General features: G+C 49.6%; 1 protein-coding gene across 2 annotated transcripts in view; it reads right to left on the bottom strand.

Moving 5' to 3' along the window:
- Positions 1–15235, bottom strand: part of SYT9 (synaptotagmin 9) — a 171553-nt gene that overhangs the window by 33524 nt on the left and 122794 nt on the right. The window contains exons 4-6 of one of the 2 annotated variants that reach the window (XM_059708777.1): positions 10555–10675; positions 7886–8057; positions 5662–5791 (exon numbers count right to left, since the gene is read on the bottom strand). In XM_059708777.1, coding sequence (XP_059564760.1) covers positions 5662–5791; positions 7886–8057; positions 10555–10675 — 423 coding nt within the window. Of the gene's footprint in view, positions 1–5661; positions 5792–7885; positions 8058–10554; positions 10676–15235 lie in introns of those variants that run through there. The other variant, XM_059708778.1, reaches the window with a different exon arrangement.

The following is a 15235-nucleotide window of genomic DNA, read 5'->3' as shown; positions in this document are numbered from 1 at the left end:
AGAACAAATGTTTTGTTCTCTGAGACACTGGGACATTCTGCTGGACCACGCCTGGGATGCATGTCACAACGTGGGGGAGATGGTGTGATGACACAGGGCCTCCGTGTACCCACTACTCATCTCCTCCGTTACTATCCCCTGACACCCACGCAGGCTTATGCGCAGGTCTTGAGCCAGGCCTTACGTGGGCAAAGCATGTGATCACCAGCCTCTCACTGCCTACTAACAGGGAGTGGAGTTCATGGGGTTTCCAAAGACCGGCAAGCTGGGTGCCGCGGGGCACCTCAAGTACCCCTGCTTGCTGAGGGGCAGCACTTCCTAAAGTTTCCCCTGAAACAGGGAGAGAGAAGGAACAGAGCCTTAGGCCACGCTGTTTCAAAACAATTTTTCTGTCTCAGTTTCCTTCCCTACTGGTCTAATTCTTATCAGGACCTAAGTCCCACAACACCTCCAAACCCAGCAACACCCCCTAACCCAGCGGTTCTCAACCTGTGGGTCGTGACCCCTTTGCCGGTTGAACGACCCTTTCACAGGGGTCGCCTAAGACCATCCTGCATATCAGATATTTGATTCATAACAGTAGCAACATTACAGTTATGAAGTAGCAACAAAAATAATTTTATGGTTGAGTCACAACATGAGTAACTGTATTTAAAGGGCCAGAAGGTTGAGAACCACTGCATAACCCCTTTGATGGGAACCTGATTTGCTTGGGGTGTCCTGGTCACCCACCCTCTTTCTGGAGAATCACTCCTGTTCCCTAATCTGTGGTGAATGACAACTTCCCCAGAGTGCTAAAGCCTCTGACTCCCTCGCTTCACCATCTTTGGGGACCAGTCCTGTTCACATCTGTCAATCACTCTGTCTGTCGGGGCCCACCTCAGGAAGTCTCCTTCCCATATTCCTGCTGGGGTGAGCGCCCCATCACATTTCCATGACCTGCGGCGACCTGGACCAGGTGGGCACAGAACCCAACCTGGGCAACCAGATGCTTTCTCCTGGGAAGGTGGGCTCTGCTGGGAACCTGGTGTAAAGGGCCTAGTCGTGAAACTTTCTGTTGCGTCTGTGGAGCTGCCATTGGCTTTAGTTCTACAGCTCTAAGTTCACACCCTGAACAAGGCAGAGGGTGGTCGATGAGGACTCTGCCTGCCAGGGTTCACGGGGCCATGCCTGCCCCCTCGTTATGCTGGGAATTGTAGAACCCTGAGTTCCGGGGGGCACCGGGCTCCCTGGGGCGGTCCCGGCAGGCCAGACTAGCTGCACACCCATAGCAAAGGCTGGGCTTGGAGACAGGGCCTTCTCCACACCTGGGCCGCCCGAGTGGGGCTTTGGCTTAGATAGTGATGGCGAACCTTTTGAGCTCGGCGTGTCAGCATTTTGAAAAACCCTAACTTAACTCTGGTGCCGTGTCACATATAGAAATTTTTTGATATTTGCAACCATAGTAAAACAAAGACTTATATTTTTGCTATTTATTTTATATATTTAAATGCCATTTAACAAAGAAAAATCAACCAAAAAAATGAGTTCGCGTGTCACCTCTGACACGCGTGTCATAGGTTCACCATCACTGGCTTAGAATCTCGCACCTCTGCCAGTCAGGACAACGCTGCTGATCTTCACTGTGAATTCCGGTTAGAGCCTCTGTCTTTGTCTCTCTTAGAAAAGCAAAATTCGATTTAACCAAACAGTATCTTCCCATCAAACCAGGTTTGTGTCTTGTTAATGGAGAAGGTGCATATAGCACTACACATGGAAGCGATGAAAACCTGGAACCATTTCTATGATTCTCTCTGGGGATTGTGAGGTAGGTCAACTCCACACCCAGGAGGTGGGCCAGGTGCTGGGATGTGGCCAGGAGGCATCTTGGGTACATGGCAGAGGGGGTTCTGTGGTGGGAGCCCTGAGAGTTCTGTCATCTCCTGAGGCCCCACAGAGGGGACACTCCTGTCCCCAGGTGCCAGCAGCCTGCTCTGGGGGAGCCATGCCGCGTCCCAGGCCTCTGACATCTGGGCAGAAAGGGAGCGGGCTGGCTGACCTTTGAGTGTGCGGTGAAGCTGTCCAGAGACCCTGGGAGAGAAACGGATTTCTCAACTCACTGGCTTTGAAGGCTCCATCTGCCACCTGCCCTGGCAAGGTCAGGCATGCTGGATGCAGCCCCGGGCGGCTGCCAGATCTCTGCAGGCTCGGGGTTCAGTCCTAACCTGGTCCCTCGGCCCCCAGCAGTGAAGAGCTTCTGCCAGGCCACCCTCCCTTCGCACCAAATCCTAACTACCCCATATTCTCTTTCCCTTTTCTCTCTCTCAAACACACATGCTTACACACACACACACACACACACACACACAAACGTGCGCGCACGAGACCTGCGACCTCACTACTATTTTTGTTTTAAAGCAGACATTTAAAGGAAGAGGGTGTAATAGCAACTTTTCATGAAGGCTGAGGAAGAAAGGAGAAGAACTGATACACGTGTCTATGCCCGGCAAAGCTGCAAATGACACCTTCCCCCAATCTGAGGTGATGGCTCCCGGGGCGCAGGGGACAGGGGTGCCCAGACTTCCTGTGATCCTCCGTGACACACATTAGGGATGATATGTCTTCGTGTGACAGTCACATGAGGACACAGTGCAGTCGCTCGGAGTGTGGGACACAATGACAAGCGAGGACTTTACTGAGCATGTATTATGTGCCAGCCATGGTGCTTCACACAGATTAGGTGTTTTACTCCTCACCACCACCCTGTGAGATAGGCTCTGTGACGGCCACTTTACGGATGAGGAAACTCAGATTCAGAAAGAGAAAAACAACTTGAGAGTGGCAGCCCCCGGGCTTGGATCTAGGTCCATCCAACCCCAAAGTGTGGGCTTCCCACCGCCTGCCCGCAGCCTCCTCCATCCTCACGGCTGTGGGCGAAGGGCAGTGACCGCCCCGATACCGCTCTTCATCTCCCCTGGTACCAGTGCCCCAATTCTGCACATTTATTTTTAAAGGGAAAAGTATTGCCTCCCCTCTAAGGATGGATCTGGAGTTCTGAGCATGAACTTCAAAGAGTCAGGAAGCCACGGGGCAGGGCCAGCCTCCTCGGCTTGCCCTTCATTGGAGGGGCCCAGGCGTTTCATGCCTTAGGTTCTGCTGCAACGGTTGAGAACGACCATCGTATGAGCCGAAGTTATTCTAGCTGCTGGAATGATCGATTTCCAAGATTCAGTGGGTTAACCCTGAAACATGTATTTCTCACTTACATAACCATCAGACACAGATCTGCAAAGAGCCAGGTGCTGAGGGTTTCAGGAGCATCTCCCAGGTGGCCAGAGTCGTGCAGCGTCTTTTCCTTGGCCGGGCAGGAAGCCTCCGAGGTCCGCTGTCTGCACGCCCCCTTGTGTACGCGCGCCACTCGGTTATCTCCTGGCAAGGTCCCTGGCTTGTACACTGGATCAGGGCTTGCGTCGCACCCCCACGCCACACCCCTCGTCCTTATCCTTCCCCATGTCCTGTGTCTCGAGAAGCAGAGGGCTCTGACACTCTTTGACACGCCAGATTACAAATAAGCACTGAAGTCAGCAGTGACTCACAAGGGTGCAAACGTCTATTGTGACTCCTCTAAGGGCCGCTGGCCACTGCTAGCACCAGGCGCGATTTAATGAGCCCCTAGTGGAAGCCTTTGAGACTCGCACCAGGAACTACAGGAGCGAGGAGTGAGGTGCAGGCGGTCAGCACAGCCCTCCCGCTATTTCTCCAGCATCATGGGGCCTAAGGGTCTCCCTTAGGGATTAATTTTGAGTCCAGGAAAAAAAGAGTCTGGCTTCGATGGCCCAGGGGCAGATGTGTCCTCAGGGACCTGTGAACTGGGGGCCCAAGGAGGACCTGGCACCCCGAAGCTTAGAATCAATTCACAAATCCTGCCCTGCTCTCCTCCCTCCGGCACCATCTCCAACAAAGGGAGACTGTCCCTTTGTCCCCAGGCCAGGTGGGGGCTGCTCTGCCTCTCTGCAGCTGCCTGCACGTTTACTTCAACCAGACCAACCTGGCTGTCAACAACAGCAGAGCCCACACCCAGCGAGGCCTCTCAGGATGGCTCTGCAGGGGGCAGAGCTGTCTGCGCTGGGCGAGTAAGAGAAGTTCTCTGCCCCAAACTCAGGCTCCCTGGTGTCCCCGTTCCAAAGGGCTCAGTTCCCTTCAGTTACCAGGAGCTGGAGGAGGAAATGCTTCCTGGACAATCACATCTAAGCTGGACAAACACTTCCCTGCTTCGTGCTCGGTAGCACTGGGTGTGGGTGCCAATGATCATGAATGTGCCTTTAATGACGAGTGTACACACCGTATTCTGTCTCTTAAGATGTGTAAGCTCTTCAAGGGAAGGAATGGATGGTTTCTTATTCACATCTACTATCAGTACCTAATATGGCATTTGACTCTCAGAAATGCTACCTAGTGAATGCAATTTATTTCTGAGAGAAGGGGTTAGTAAATAAATAAGAGAATGTGGCAATGAGCAAAGATGAACATTAATTTTGAGTCCAGGAAAGAAAGAGTCTGGCTTCGATGGCCCAGGGGCAGATGTGTCCTCAGGGACCTGCGAACTGGGGGCCCAAGGAGGACCTGGTACCCCGAAGCTTAGAATCAATTCACAAATCCTGCCCTGCTCTCCTCCCTCCGGCACCATCTCCAACAAAGGGAGACTGTCCCTTTGTCCCCAGGCCAGGTGGGGGAAGAGAATAAATGAGAAGGAAATGATGGGGGAGTGAGAGAATGAATGAGGGTCTAAGAGAGGCAGGATGGTGGCCCATTGCTTCTAGGTACCCACTGACCTCTTCTTTCTTGCAAACAAAACCCTGTTTTCAGTTGGGCACATTTCCACCCAACAAAAAGAATACATTCCCCACACCTGTCCATGACTAAGTTCTGTAACTAAGTTAATTGTAAGTACCAGTGTTGCATGACACATCACAGAAAATCCTAGGAAAAGGAATGTGTATGCTTTTGGTCACCTTTCTATGGCCTATAAGATATGTGATGGCTGGAGCTTAGCAGCCATATTGAGCAATGAGGTGACATCAAAAAAAAAAAAAAAAAAGCCACTCTAGGTCAATGAGGTAGAAAGATGGAAGTCTAGTGGACCTCAGAAACCCTGTAACAACCAGGACTGCCTTCCTCTGGACCTTACTTATGTAAGACATACATAAATGTTCATTTCACTTGCTGTTTTGTGGTTTGTTGTTTTTTGGTTTTTTATCTTATGTAGTTGAATCTGATACTGACCAACTTGTCCAGAATCACAAGTTCATGCTAGAGTCAGTCCCAGTATCCAGACCTCCTCTCTTCCCGTCTCAGGTTCTTTCTGGCACCAGGCCTAAGTCACGTAGGATGGCCTAAAAACGCCACCCTCACCAGATCCTGCAGATGTCCTTCAACTGTCAACCCAAAGCCATTAAACAGACTCAGAGAATCTTGACCTTTTTTAAAAAACAATCAAAGGGAGGGATGATCCCTGGCCTTTGCTCAAAATCCCCAGGCTGGTGGGGATCACAGACCCACCCTCGGACTGAATGCAATTCTAACATCCCCGGAAATGTACACTCACATTTTTGGTGGCTCCTCCATTTCAACAGTCAAGCATTTATTCTTCCATAAAGTGGAGCATCGGGGGTCGGGTCTTACCTCCACCAGGGAATGCCAGTGTGCGATGGGCTTCCGAGGGTAGGACAACATTTCACTCCAGTGGTCTCTGCCCAGCCTCTCAGCTGTGTTGCCTACTTGACACACGCCGATGATCTCATTGTGACCTATACTGTGAAAACAGCCCACAATAGATTTTTCTTAAAAATTTGGTATATGAGAATAATAGCTACTCAATTAAACCAATAAGGGAAATAGGGGAAGAGTGGTTCATTTCCTAATTTAAAATTCAATGCCAAGTTGAACAGAGAACAGGACTTGGGACCCATTATCGTACTCAGTGGCACAGAGAGGAAGAGCAGTCTGGCCCTTCCACACCGAGGCTTTTGTAGCATGAGCGTGTTACGTAGCATGGCTTAGCTTGTTCCCAAGAACTCCATGTTTGAGGGGCTCCCTGAGGCACGCTAAGGATGCCACCCCTTAGCATGCCTCCAGGCCTCCAAATCCATGTCATGAAAGGGGCCACCTGGATGGAGTTTCTTGCAATAACAGCTGCTTAGATTCCTGCAAGAGGCAACCAAGTGCCGATAAGGAGGCAGCTCTGTGTGTGGCAGCCATAGTCTTGAGCTCACAGCGAGGGCAGAGCTGAGGACAAACACTTCCCTGCTCCTGGGTCTCTCTGCTTCCCTTCTCTTTAGAGAGCACGCATTCTCATGCTCTTTCCTCCTTCCTTCCAAACCCAGCATTGCTTCTTTGACCCGATTTGATTTCCCTACTGTAAAAACATCCTCAGCTCTTTAACCTGAAGGGCTAATATTTCTGAAACATTCCCTGCATAGGTCCCTGCCATGGCCCCTTTTTTTTGTCCTTCGCAGATTTTGGTGAGAAATCCTTGGCACAACTAGAATGACATGGCCCATCCTTTAACTCTTTGGTATCCAAACACATCAGATTTTCTCTCCTTTTTTCTTTCTGCGAAGATGACTATTCTCTCTATCTGTGTAGGGCATAAGGGGGAGACGAGGTGGGAAAGGGTATTTGAGTTTATGCTCATTAAAATCGGTTGCATGCACAAGCTCCGTGAATTCTGCCATGGATTTTTCCAGGCCAGATTCATGAGTTTACTGAGAATTAAACTGAAGCAGAGCTCACATAATCAGATTTGTCGATGCGGGAAACTTGGCAATAGCTTGAAAAATGCTGGCCTAGCTTTCCAGGCTCATGGGCAATGTCCCCTCCTGTGGCCTGACACTCCTGGGGTTGTGTGTCATCCAGAGGAGGCAGGAGGGGGTCTCCTGTCCAGCGTGGGCTGGCACACCAGGGCAGCTCAGCCACCCGTGTGCCCTGGGTTGGAAGAGGTTATGCTCCCCCAGGCATCTGCTGGAGGGAGCGCTCAGGGCGCTGGGGCTGCTCTGCTGACGTTTCAGGGGTCTGTTGCAACAGTTTAGCTACAATCAGTATTTGGAACATTGTATTAGAAGTCAGAGTGACTTTTTTTTCATAATTGTACCCGGACCACGTGGGAGGTTTCCAATTAAAAAGAGACTTTTCATTTCAGTCTAATGACTGGTTTAACATATATAATTCCCTATGGGTGCTTTCTTTGCATATTAAAGTGACTGTTTTTTCAAATCTGTCCTTTAAATACACAATTGGCTACAATGTAGGCTATAAATATCTTTTCTGTGCTGTATTAATTAGAAAGTCGAGCATCTTATACATTTTAATGTGCCCTGTCATCCATACTGATGCTAGCATTTTCAAGGGAACATTTCTGTGTTTGCTTTCAGACTTAAGTGGATGGAAATGATCTTTATTGAACACATCGGGAGAAGGGAAAAAATAACGAAGTTATGTATTCGGAAATGTTGAGGGTCTGGCTAAAGCAATCACCCTGCTGCTCTGAGTGGGAGCTTTCCCTGCAGGCCAGGCAGGACCCCGAGAGATGACTGGACCTCTGGGGCCACAGTTCTCCAAGCTGAGGTTCTCGGGGATGCAGTGGGGAAGAGGTGGGGGTAGAGGAGGATGGAGAAGGAGAAAGGTTTTCAAAAAGGGGAAGGAAAGAATGGGGTTGCTAAGAGGCACTTTCATAACCTGACTCGACAGCGTGGTTCGGACTCCTTGTCAGTCACCTTTCCACGTGCTGCTCTCTTGCTTCATCTCCTGCTGCCCGGGGACCAGCTAAGAAGCTGGGCTACCCCCGCCCCCCTGCCCTCCTTGCCCTGGACACAGCGGACCTGCCCTGAGAGAGTCCCAGGTATCTCACCGGTCGTAGTCCATGACCGCTATGGACAAGTGGATTTGGTCAATGCTCTCGGGGGGGACGTCAAAGACTATGGCTTCGTTGTAAACAGGATTCAGGGTGTTCCTCTTGGTGGACGTTTTCCTCTTCTTCAGCCGCCTGCCGTCACACATCATGGAGACTTTCACGTAGGGATCTGTGGAGACCACGAGAAGCAGGGGTCTGTGAGGACAGATGCGGATGCAGGCCAGCAGCCTCCTCACTGTGGGGCTTCACGGAGCGTGTGTGCTTTCCCTGCCTGCGGACTGGAGCTTGAGGAGTTTCACTAAAACCATGCCTAGGCAGTGGCAGGGGTGGGCAAACGTTTTGACTCGAGGGCCACAGTGGGTTCTTAAACTGGACCGGAGGGCCGGAACAAAAGCATGGATGGAGTGTTTGTGTGAACTCATATAAATTCAAAGTAAACATCATTACATAAAAGGGTACGGTCTTTTTTTTTGTTTGTTTTATTCATTTCAAACGGGCCGGATCCGGCACGCAGGCCGTAGTTTGCCCACGGCTGGACTAGAGTGAGCATAAGTAAGTCACTCATTCACAAAAAAGCACAGGACCCGGTTTCCTCAAAAATACATAGAATTTAAAAATAGTGTGAAAAAACATGTTACCAGATGAGAAACCGTTCCAGGAAGAACTCAGACCTGCCTGGCTGTGACAGGAAGAGAAACGCAAAGGCACCTTCAAGGTGTGGAGAAAGGGCTGTGGGCTGGACGCAGCCACTCAGACAATGTTTTCCTAAACATCAGGTCTTTGGGAAAGGGAGGGGCTGAATTCCTAGGGGACGAGAGGAGTTTAGGGGTTTGATTCCCTGAGTGCAGGGGCCTTGAGCCCTCAGAGCTGCCTGCCGTTGGGTTGCAAAGGGCAAAACAGTTCAGCACGTCAGGGAGAGAGGACACAGGCTGGCTTGGGGTGCACGCTGGGAGGGGGTGACAGGTGACAAGGCTGGTCTCTGCCGCAGGGGGGACTTGCCTGGTTCCACCTCACTGCCCTCCTGCTCAGTGGGGAGCTTGTGTCCCTTCATCTGCATAACAGTGTGCTGCCCTGACTCCCATACACTGGCCAAGAGGGACTGTGAGAGCCGGGAGGGACCCCATCTTTTTTCTGCTGGGAAAAGCCCTGGAGTATAGGAAGCGGAATGTGTTAAATCTGATGTCCTTTGATTTCAGTGGCCAACAGCTGGTGGACGGGGTATTTATGACCACATTTTAGGAATCCCTGCAAAGGTTGCTTGTGATTTTGTATGTTAGGAACTGCATGCGCGGCTTGTTTTTTAGGGTTTAGAACAGCCGTGGGCAAACTACGGCCCATGGGCCGGATCCGGCCCGTTTGAAATGAATAAAACTAAAAAAGAAAAGACCGTACCCTTTTATGTAATGATGTTTACTTTGAATTTATATTAGTTCACACTAACACTCCATCCATGCTTTTGTTCCGGCCCTCCGGTCCAGTTTAAGAACCCATTGTGGCCCTCGAGTCAAAAAGTTTGCCCACCCCTGGTTTAGAAGTTAAGCTACATGATTGATTCCCTGGAAAAACAAAAACTGCATAGTTCACTAATGAGCCTTTTATAAGCATACTAGAGGTCCAGTGCACGAAATTCGTGCACCAGGCTGGGGGAGGGGGGGTTCCTTCAGCCCAGCCTGCGCCCTCTCGCAGTCTGGGAGCCCTCGGGGGATGTTTGACTGATGGCTTAGGCCTGCAGGAAGGGGCCTAAGCCCTTAGTCGGATATCCTTGGCACTGCCACAGAGGTGGGAGAGGCTTCGGCCACTGCCGCTGCGCTTGCCAGTCATAAGCCCAGCTCAGGACTTACTGCTGAGTGGCGCTCCCCCTTTGGGAGCACACTGACCACCAGAGGCAGCTCCTGTGTTGAGAGTCTGCCCTCTGGTGATCAGTGTGCATCATAGTGACCAGTCATTCCACCGTTCAGTCGATTTGCATGTTAGCCTTTTATTATATAGGATAGGATTCTTCAATCTTCAGTAAGCTTGAGATGGTAATTGCTTATACTGAGGAAAGACTCAATTAGATAAGCTATATCATCATATGTAAATTGTGGGCCTCATTCACAATTATGGTGAAGAAGACTTAAGAGAGAATAATAATATGAGGATAGGTAGCATTTAGTATGTGCCAGGCATGTTCTTGTGACTTTATATGAAGGAACTCATGTAATCTTATAATAACCCAATGACTCAGTTACTATTATTACCATTCTTTTACAGATGGGGAATCTGAAGCCCAGAGAGGTTAAGGGACTTGCCCAAGGTCACACAGCTATTCAGTCTAAAACAGCCGTGGGCAAACTACGGCCCGCGGGCTGGATCCAGCCAGTTTGAAATGAATAAAACTAAAAAAAAAAAAAAAAAAGACCGTACCCTTTTATGTAATGATGTTTACTTTGAATTTATATTAGTTCACACAAACACTCCATCCATGCTTTTGTTCCGGCCCTCCGGTCCAGTTTAAGAACCCATTGTGGCCCTCAAGTCAAAAAGTTTGCCCACCCCTGGCCTAAAACAAGGCTTACACCTAGGTAGTTTGGTCCCACAGTCCATGTGTTTATTACTTTACCAGAAACTTCATAAGATCCTACACAAGAACTGCATGAGAAAGCTCGAGTTAGACAATGTCCCACCTGATGCTCCTGTTATGTCCATCGCCTTTAAATTCCTTGCTTTTATAACAGTGATGGTCAGCCTGCCAGCAGTGGGAAGGTAGCAGAGGGAAAACATCAGCTCACCAAGATCCACGTTGTCCTGTTGAGAAAGCGCACACAGAAGTGTTAGGAAGTGCCTCCAGGCTGGTGTGCAGAGGGCCAGCTGCAAGGTGGCACCTGGAGGTTCAGCTCTGCTCCCTCCCCTCATCTTGGGATCCCTGGTGCCTCTCAGCTCCACACCAGTCACATGGAGAAGAGTAAACGCCTGCACTCGGGAGCCCCTTGTCCTAAGGAAGCCCAGCCCACCTTTAGATGGCAAAGCTGGGAGGCTACCCAGGGCCTCTGCCACCCTCGTGCAGCCCTGCACGGCCTCATACTGGTGACCCTGAAAGTAGCCCCCAGAGCCTTAACTATTCCCCATGGAGTCCCCTGTGTGGGTCCATTCAGATCCCCATCACAATCCACACAGAGCCAACAAATGATGCTATACAAAGAGGAGCCGCCTTACTGTGCAGCCCTCATCACAGCCTTCACATAGATGCGCTCTGCACACAGCCCCACCCAGCCTCACACGGCCCCGCCCAGCCCCACACAGCCCCACGCGGCCTCAAACTGGTCCCCACAGGTCCCTCAGAGGCTCCCCTACCTCGTTTCCCACATGGCCTCCCCCAAGTTCTTCCCACGGGCACCACACAGGCCCACTGTCTGTATGCAAACTTGACCCACACATGCCTCTTCACAGCCCCTGCCCCAAACAGTTTGCCAAAATACCCCCATAAACTCCTGCAAACACCCCATACCCTGAAACAAACACACACACACCTCCACCCACCAGAGCACTGCACGCAGCCTGGTCTCAAACAACCTGTGAGACCAGCACACGGCTCCACTGGATCTTGGAACATCTAGTCCCCACGTGGCTCTGGAGAAGGATCCCGCAAAAGCCTGAGAAGGGCACCCAGCAACCCCACACATCACAGTCCTGGACACACCCAGCTTCAGATAGAGCCCCGGGCGGTCTCCATGCAGGGAGAGATGGCTGGGACGCAGGCCCCTAGGTCCCTACCGCCGCCTGGGGTCTCCCACTTCGCAGCGGCGCAGGCCCTCTCCTGTGCCGCTCAGGAGCCCCCTTTCCTCTCTGCTGGGGAAGCCATCTCCTCGGCAGTACACAGCCATTCAAATAAGGCAGGAGACATGCTTCTCTTTCTCCGTCTTAGCCCAGGGAGAGTGTAACCAGAAAGGAGAAGAACGAAGCCAGTTCATTTAGTTTCAATTTGTGACACCTGAGGTTACTGAGCTGGGTGCATGTGTCTGATTAATACAGTTTCATTCCGACAATGCTCTGGGGAGTCTAGTTCCTGCTCAATGTCCACAGCCTCCCCTCCCCCTCTCCATTCTCCAAGGATGCTGCTATTTTTAGAAGCATAGATTCAGCTCTGAAAGGTCACCGTGGCCAGCCCGGCCTCCCTGCCTGACGGGTTCTGCTGGAGGAAGGTGGAGGGAATCTATTTGGTGGCTAAGGCAGATGGATTGCTTTGTATCTCCCTGCATTGCCTGCCTCGAGTAAACAAATGACCTCACCTTGCAAGCCAGGCGCGCCTGATTCCTGGAACCCTGACCTCAAGAGACCCAGGTGGCTGGGCCTTGCCCTCTGGGCTGGAGGTGAGGGGAGGAGGTGAGGATTACACAGGATGGGGCGGGGGGGAGGGGGGGGGCAAGGGGCAGGTGTGGGTGATCTGCAGGAGGAGCGTCTGACCACAGATAGAGGATCTGACCCAGCGTCCTGCTGTGGCACAGGAGAAAGAGAAGCAACGGCTGTCGCCACAAATTATCCTTTTCCTTCCTCACTCCCTGGCCTGATCCTTGGCCCTCTGTCTGCCGCAAGTAGAAAGACCCAGACACCTGTTCTCCCTCAGAGGGCTTCCCGGCACCCAGCTCACCCCTTCTCTCATCTGCCCAGGACATCTTGGTTGGACAGAGTAAAACAGGAGGGACCAAAATCACCCCATGAAGCTTCATCACCATCCGTCTTTTCAGCATATGATTCCCAAGGGCCACACTGCACTCGCTCTGTAGGGTTCGAGACGTGACACTCTCCAGGCCAGTGCACAAAGCTGAATGTGACGTGTCGGGCTACTATTGTGCCAAGTACATTTTTTCCCCAACATAAACCTCATTCACAAATATTTATATTACATGACTGTCTGCTCATGAGTTAAAAGAAAAAACAATCATAGCTTTGGACTTGATGTTACTTCAGAAAGTGAACTAGGGCTGGTGTCCACATATGCACTTAACAAGCAAACAAACAAAACAACCCTGCAAATGGGAGAAATAGTTATCAAAGAGAAAACGCTTGCTTTGATTTCCAAATGCTTTAAAATAGTCATTAAAAATCTGTTATGAGAGTGAAAACGATAAAGTTCAAATATAGAAGTTTTAAAGTAAAACATCCCCTTTTATGTATAGACCACCTATGTCACTCCTTTCCCCAGAGTAACACTGTGAATAATCAACCATATTTTTCTTTCTTCCCTTCTTTTTCACGAGAGTAGAAGGGAGGAAGAGAAGGGGAGAGAGACACACACATCGACTGGCTACCTCCTGTATACACCCCGACTGGGGCTGGGGATCAAACCTGCAATCGAGGTACGTGCCCTTGGCTGGGAATCGAACCCTCGACCCTTTGGTCTGTGGGCTGACACTCTAACCGGCCAGGGCCGCTCACTTATTCTTTTAACATTTGCTGCAGTTGTGGTTGTCCAGCACTGCTTTTTGCCAGGTGCTGCGAGCTGTATTTGCAGCACTGAAAAACAGACATGGTCCCTTGATGAGAGTTGAGTTTGCTGGGAGATGGAGCAGGAGTTGATGGCACCTAATGCTAACTCTGCTTTCTCCCCATCAGCTGATGCTAATTTGAGCTCAGAACCTATAGTTTTTTCTTGATGTGTTGTAGAATTGTGCACCGGAAACCTTTGAAATTTTGTTAACCAGTGTCACCCCAATAAATTCAATAAAAAGAAAAAAAAAGAGCCTACGGATCCTTATATTTGTACACATTCCCTTAAACTAGTGCTTCTCAACCAGGAGGCATTTTCTACTACCCGGAGAAAATTTTAATTGCCAAAACTGGGGAGGTGGGTATCTTACTGACATCCAGTGGGTAGAGTTCAGGGATGCTGCTAAACATTCTATAATGTACAGGGCAGCCCTTCTCTGTAAGGAATGCTCTGGTCTCAAGGCTGAGAAACTGCATTATACAGAAGTGCTTATATTGTTCGTAAAATTCTTTTTCAGAATGCCGATAAAAGTCACACCTAAAAGGGTGGTGGGGTATTTGGCTTCTTTTTAGCTTGACAGGAACCAAATGGCAGAAGTGTCGCTGGGAGCCGAGTGCCCTGGGGGTACAAGGGGAAGGAAAATGTCATACAGAGAAATGCTTCGTGCGCTCTTGCTTTGTGTGGCCAAGGTCAGTGTTGTTGGCAAGATACTAGTATCCTGGGAATTTACAGCAAGTGTGCATGAATTCTCTACCTGCCAATCTGTAAACTCTTTCTGTGATATGTTTGCCTGTAATGGCCTATGACTGCTCTAGTGTTTGTCTAACTAGGATACTCTTGCATTCCTCTTGCTGGATTCTTCTGGTGAGCGCTTTCTCGATTTGGTGAAGTTGTAGGAGGGCTGCTGCAGGAATTCAGGTGTAACAAAATGTTCACGTCACTGTCCACTGTCGTCTGTTCAGGTATGAGTTATGTAACCCAAGCAAGGCCATGTAGAGTCCTCTCTGATACTGGAAAGTCAATATTGAGAAATTCTCATTCTATTGGGGTTATTCCCTGGGAAGATAGGAAACCAGAACTGTTGTAAGGTTCTTGCACTATATATAATACAAGCAGCATAATATAACTTTATGTTAGGTTGAAGGATCATACTTGCAAACAACAGAGCTAATAAAGGACTTCTATCCGGACTATATAAAGAACTCCTACAACTCAGCGAAACAACCTGACAAAAATATGGGCAAAAGATCGGAACAGACACTTCATCCAAATTACACTAAACCTCAGTGAGAAACTACACACCCACTAGACTAGTTAACATGAAAGACTGTTACCCAAGATGCCAAGCGACTGATCCTCTGATATGCTTGCTCCTGAAAAGGCAACATGTCAACTATTTGAAAAAATAGTTTGGCAATTTCCCTTGAAGTTACACATACACTTGCTAAATGACCCATAAATCCCATACCTAGTTATTCACCCAAGTGAAATAAAATCCATCCATCCATCCAAATACAGGTATGCAATTTTTCTGAGCCCAAAGTGAAAAGAAACCCAAATGTAGCATTCAATGGTGAACGGATAAACAAAATGTGGCATATCCCTACAATAGAATACTACTCAGCAACCAAATGAAACAAACTGCCAATGTAAGAAAAAACATGAAAAATATCAAAAGTATTGTACTCAGTGAAAGAAGTCACACACAAAAGACAACATATTGTATGAAATTCTAGGAAAAGCAAATTTTCAGTGCCAGAAAGTGATCAGTGGGTGCTAGGAACCAGGACTGGGCAGAGGAGACTGACTGTTACAGAGCATTATGAAACCTTTGGCAGTGATAGATACATTCTATGTCTATGTCGTGGTTATAGTTCTGG

This window comes from Myotis daubentonii, chromosome 9 (genome assembly GCF_963259705.1).
Source record: "Myotis daubentonii chromosome 9, mMyoDau2.1, whole genome shotgun sequence".
NCBI lineage: Eukaryota > Metazoa > Chordata > Mammalia > Chiroptera > Vespertilionidae > Myotis > Myotis daubentonii.
Note: the sequence above shows the minus strand (reverse complement) of the source record. Positions and strands in the feature narration are given on the sequence as shown.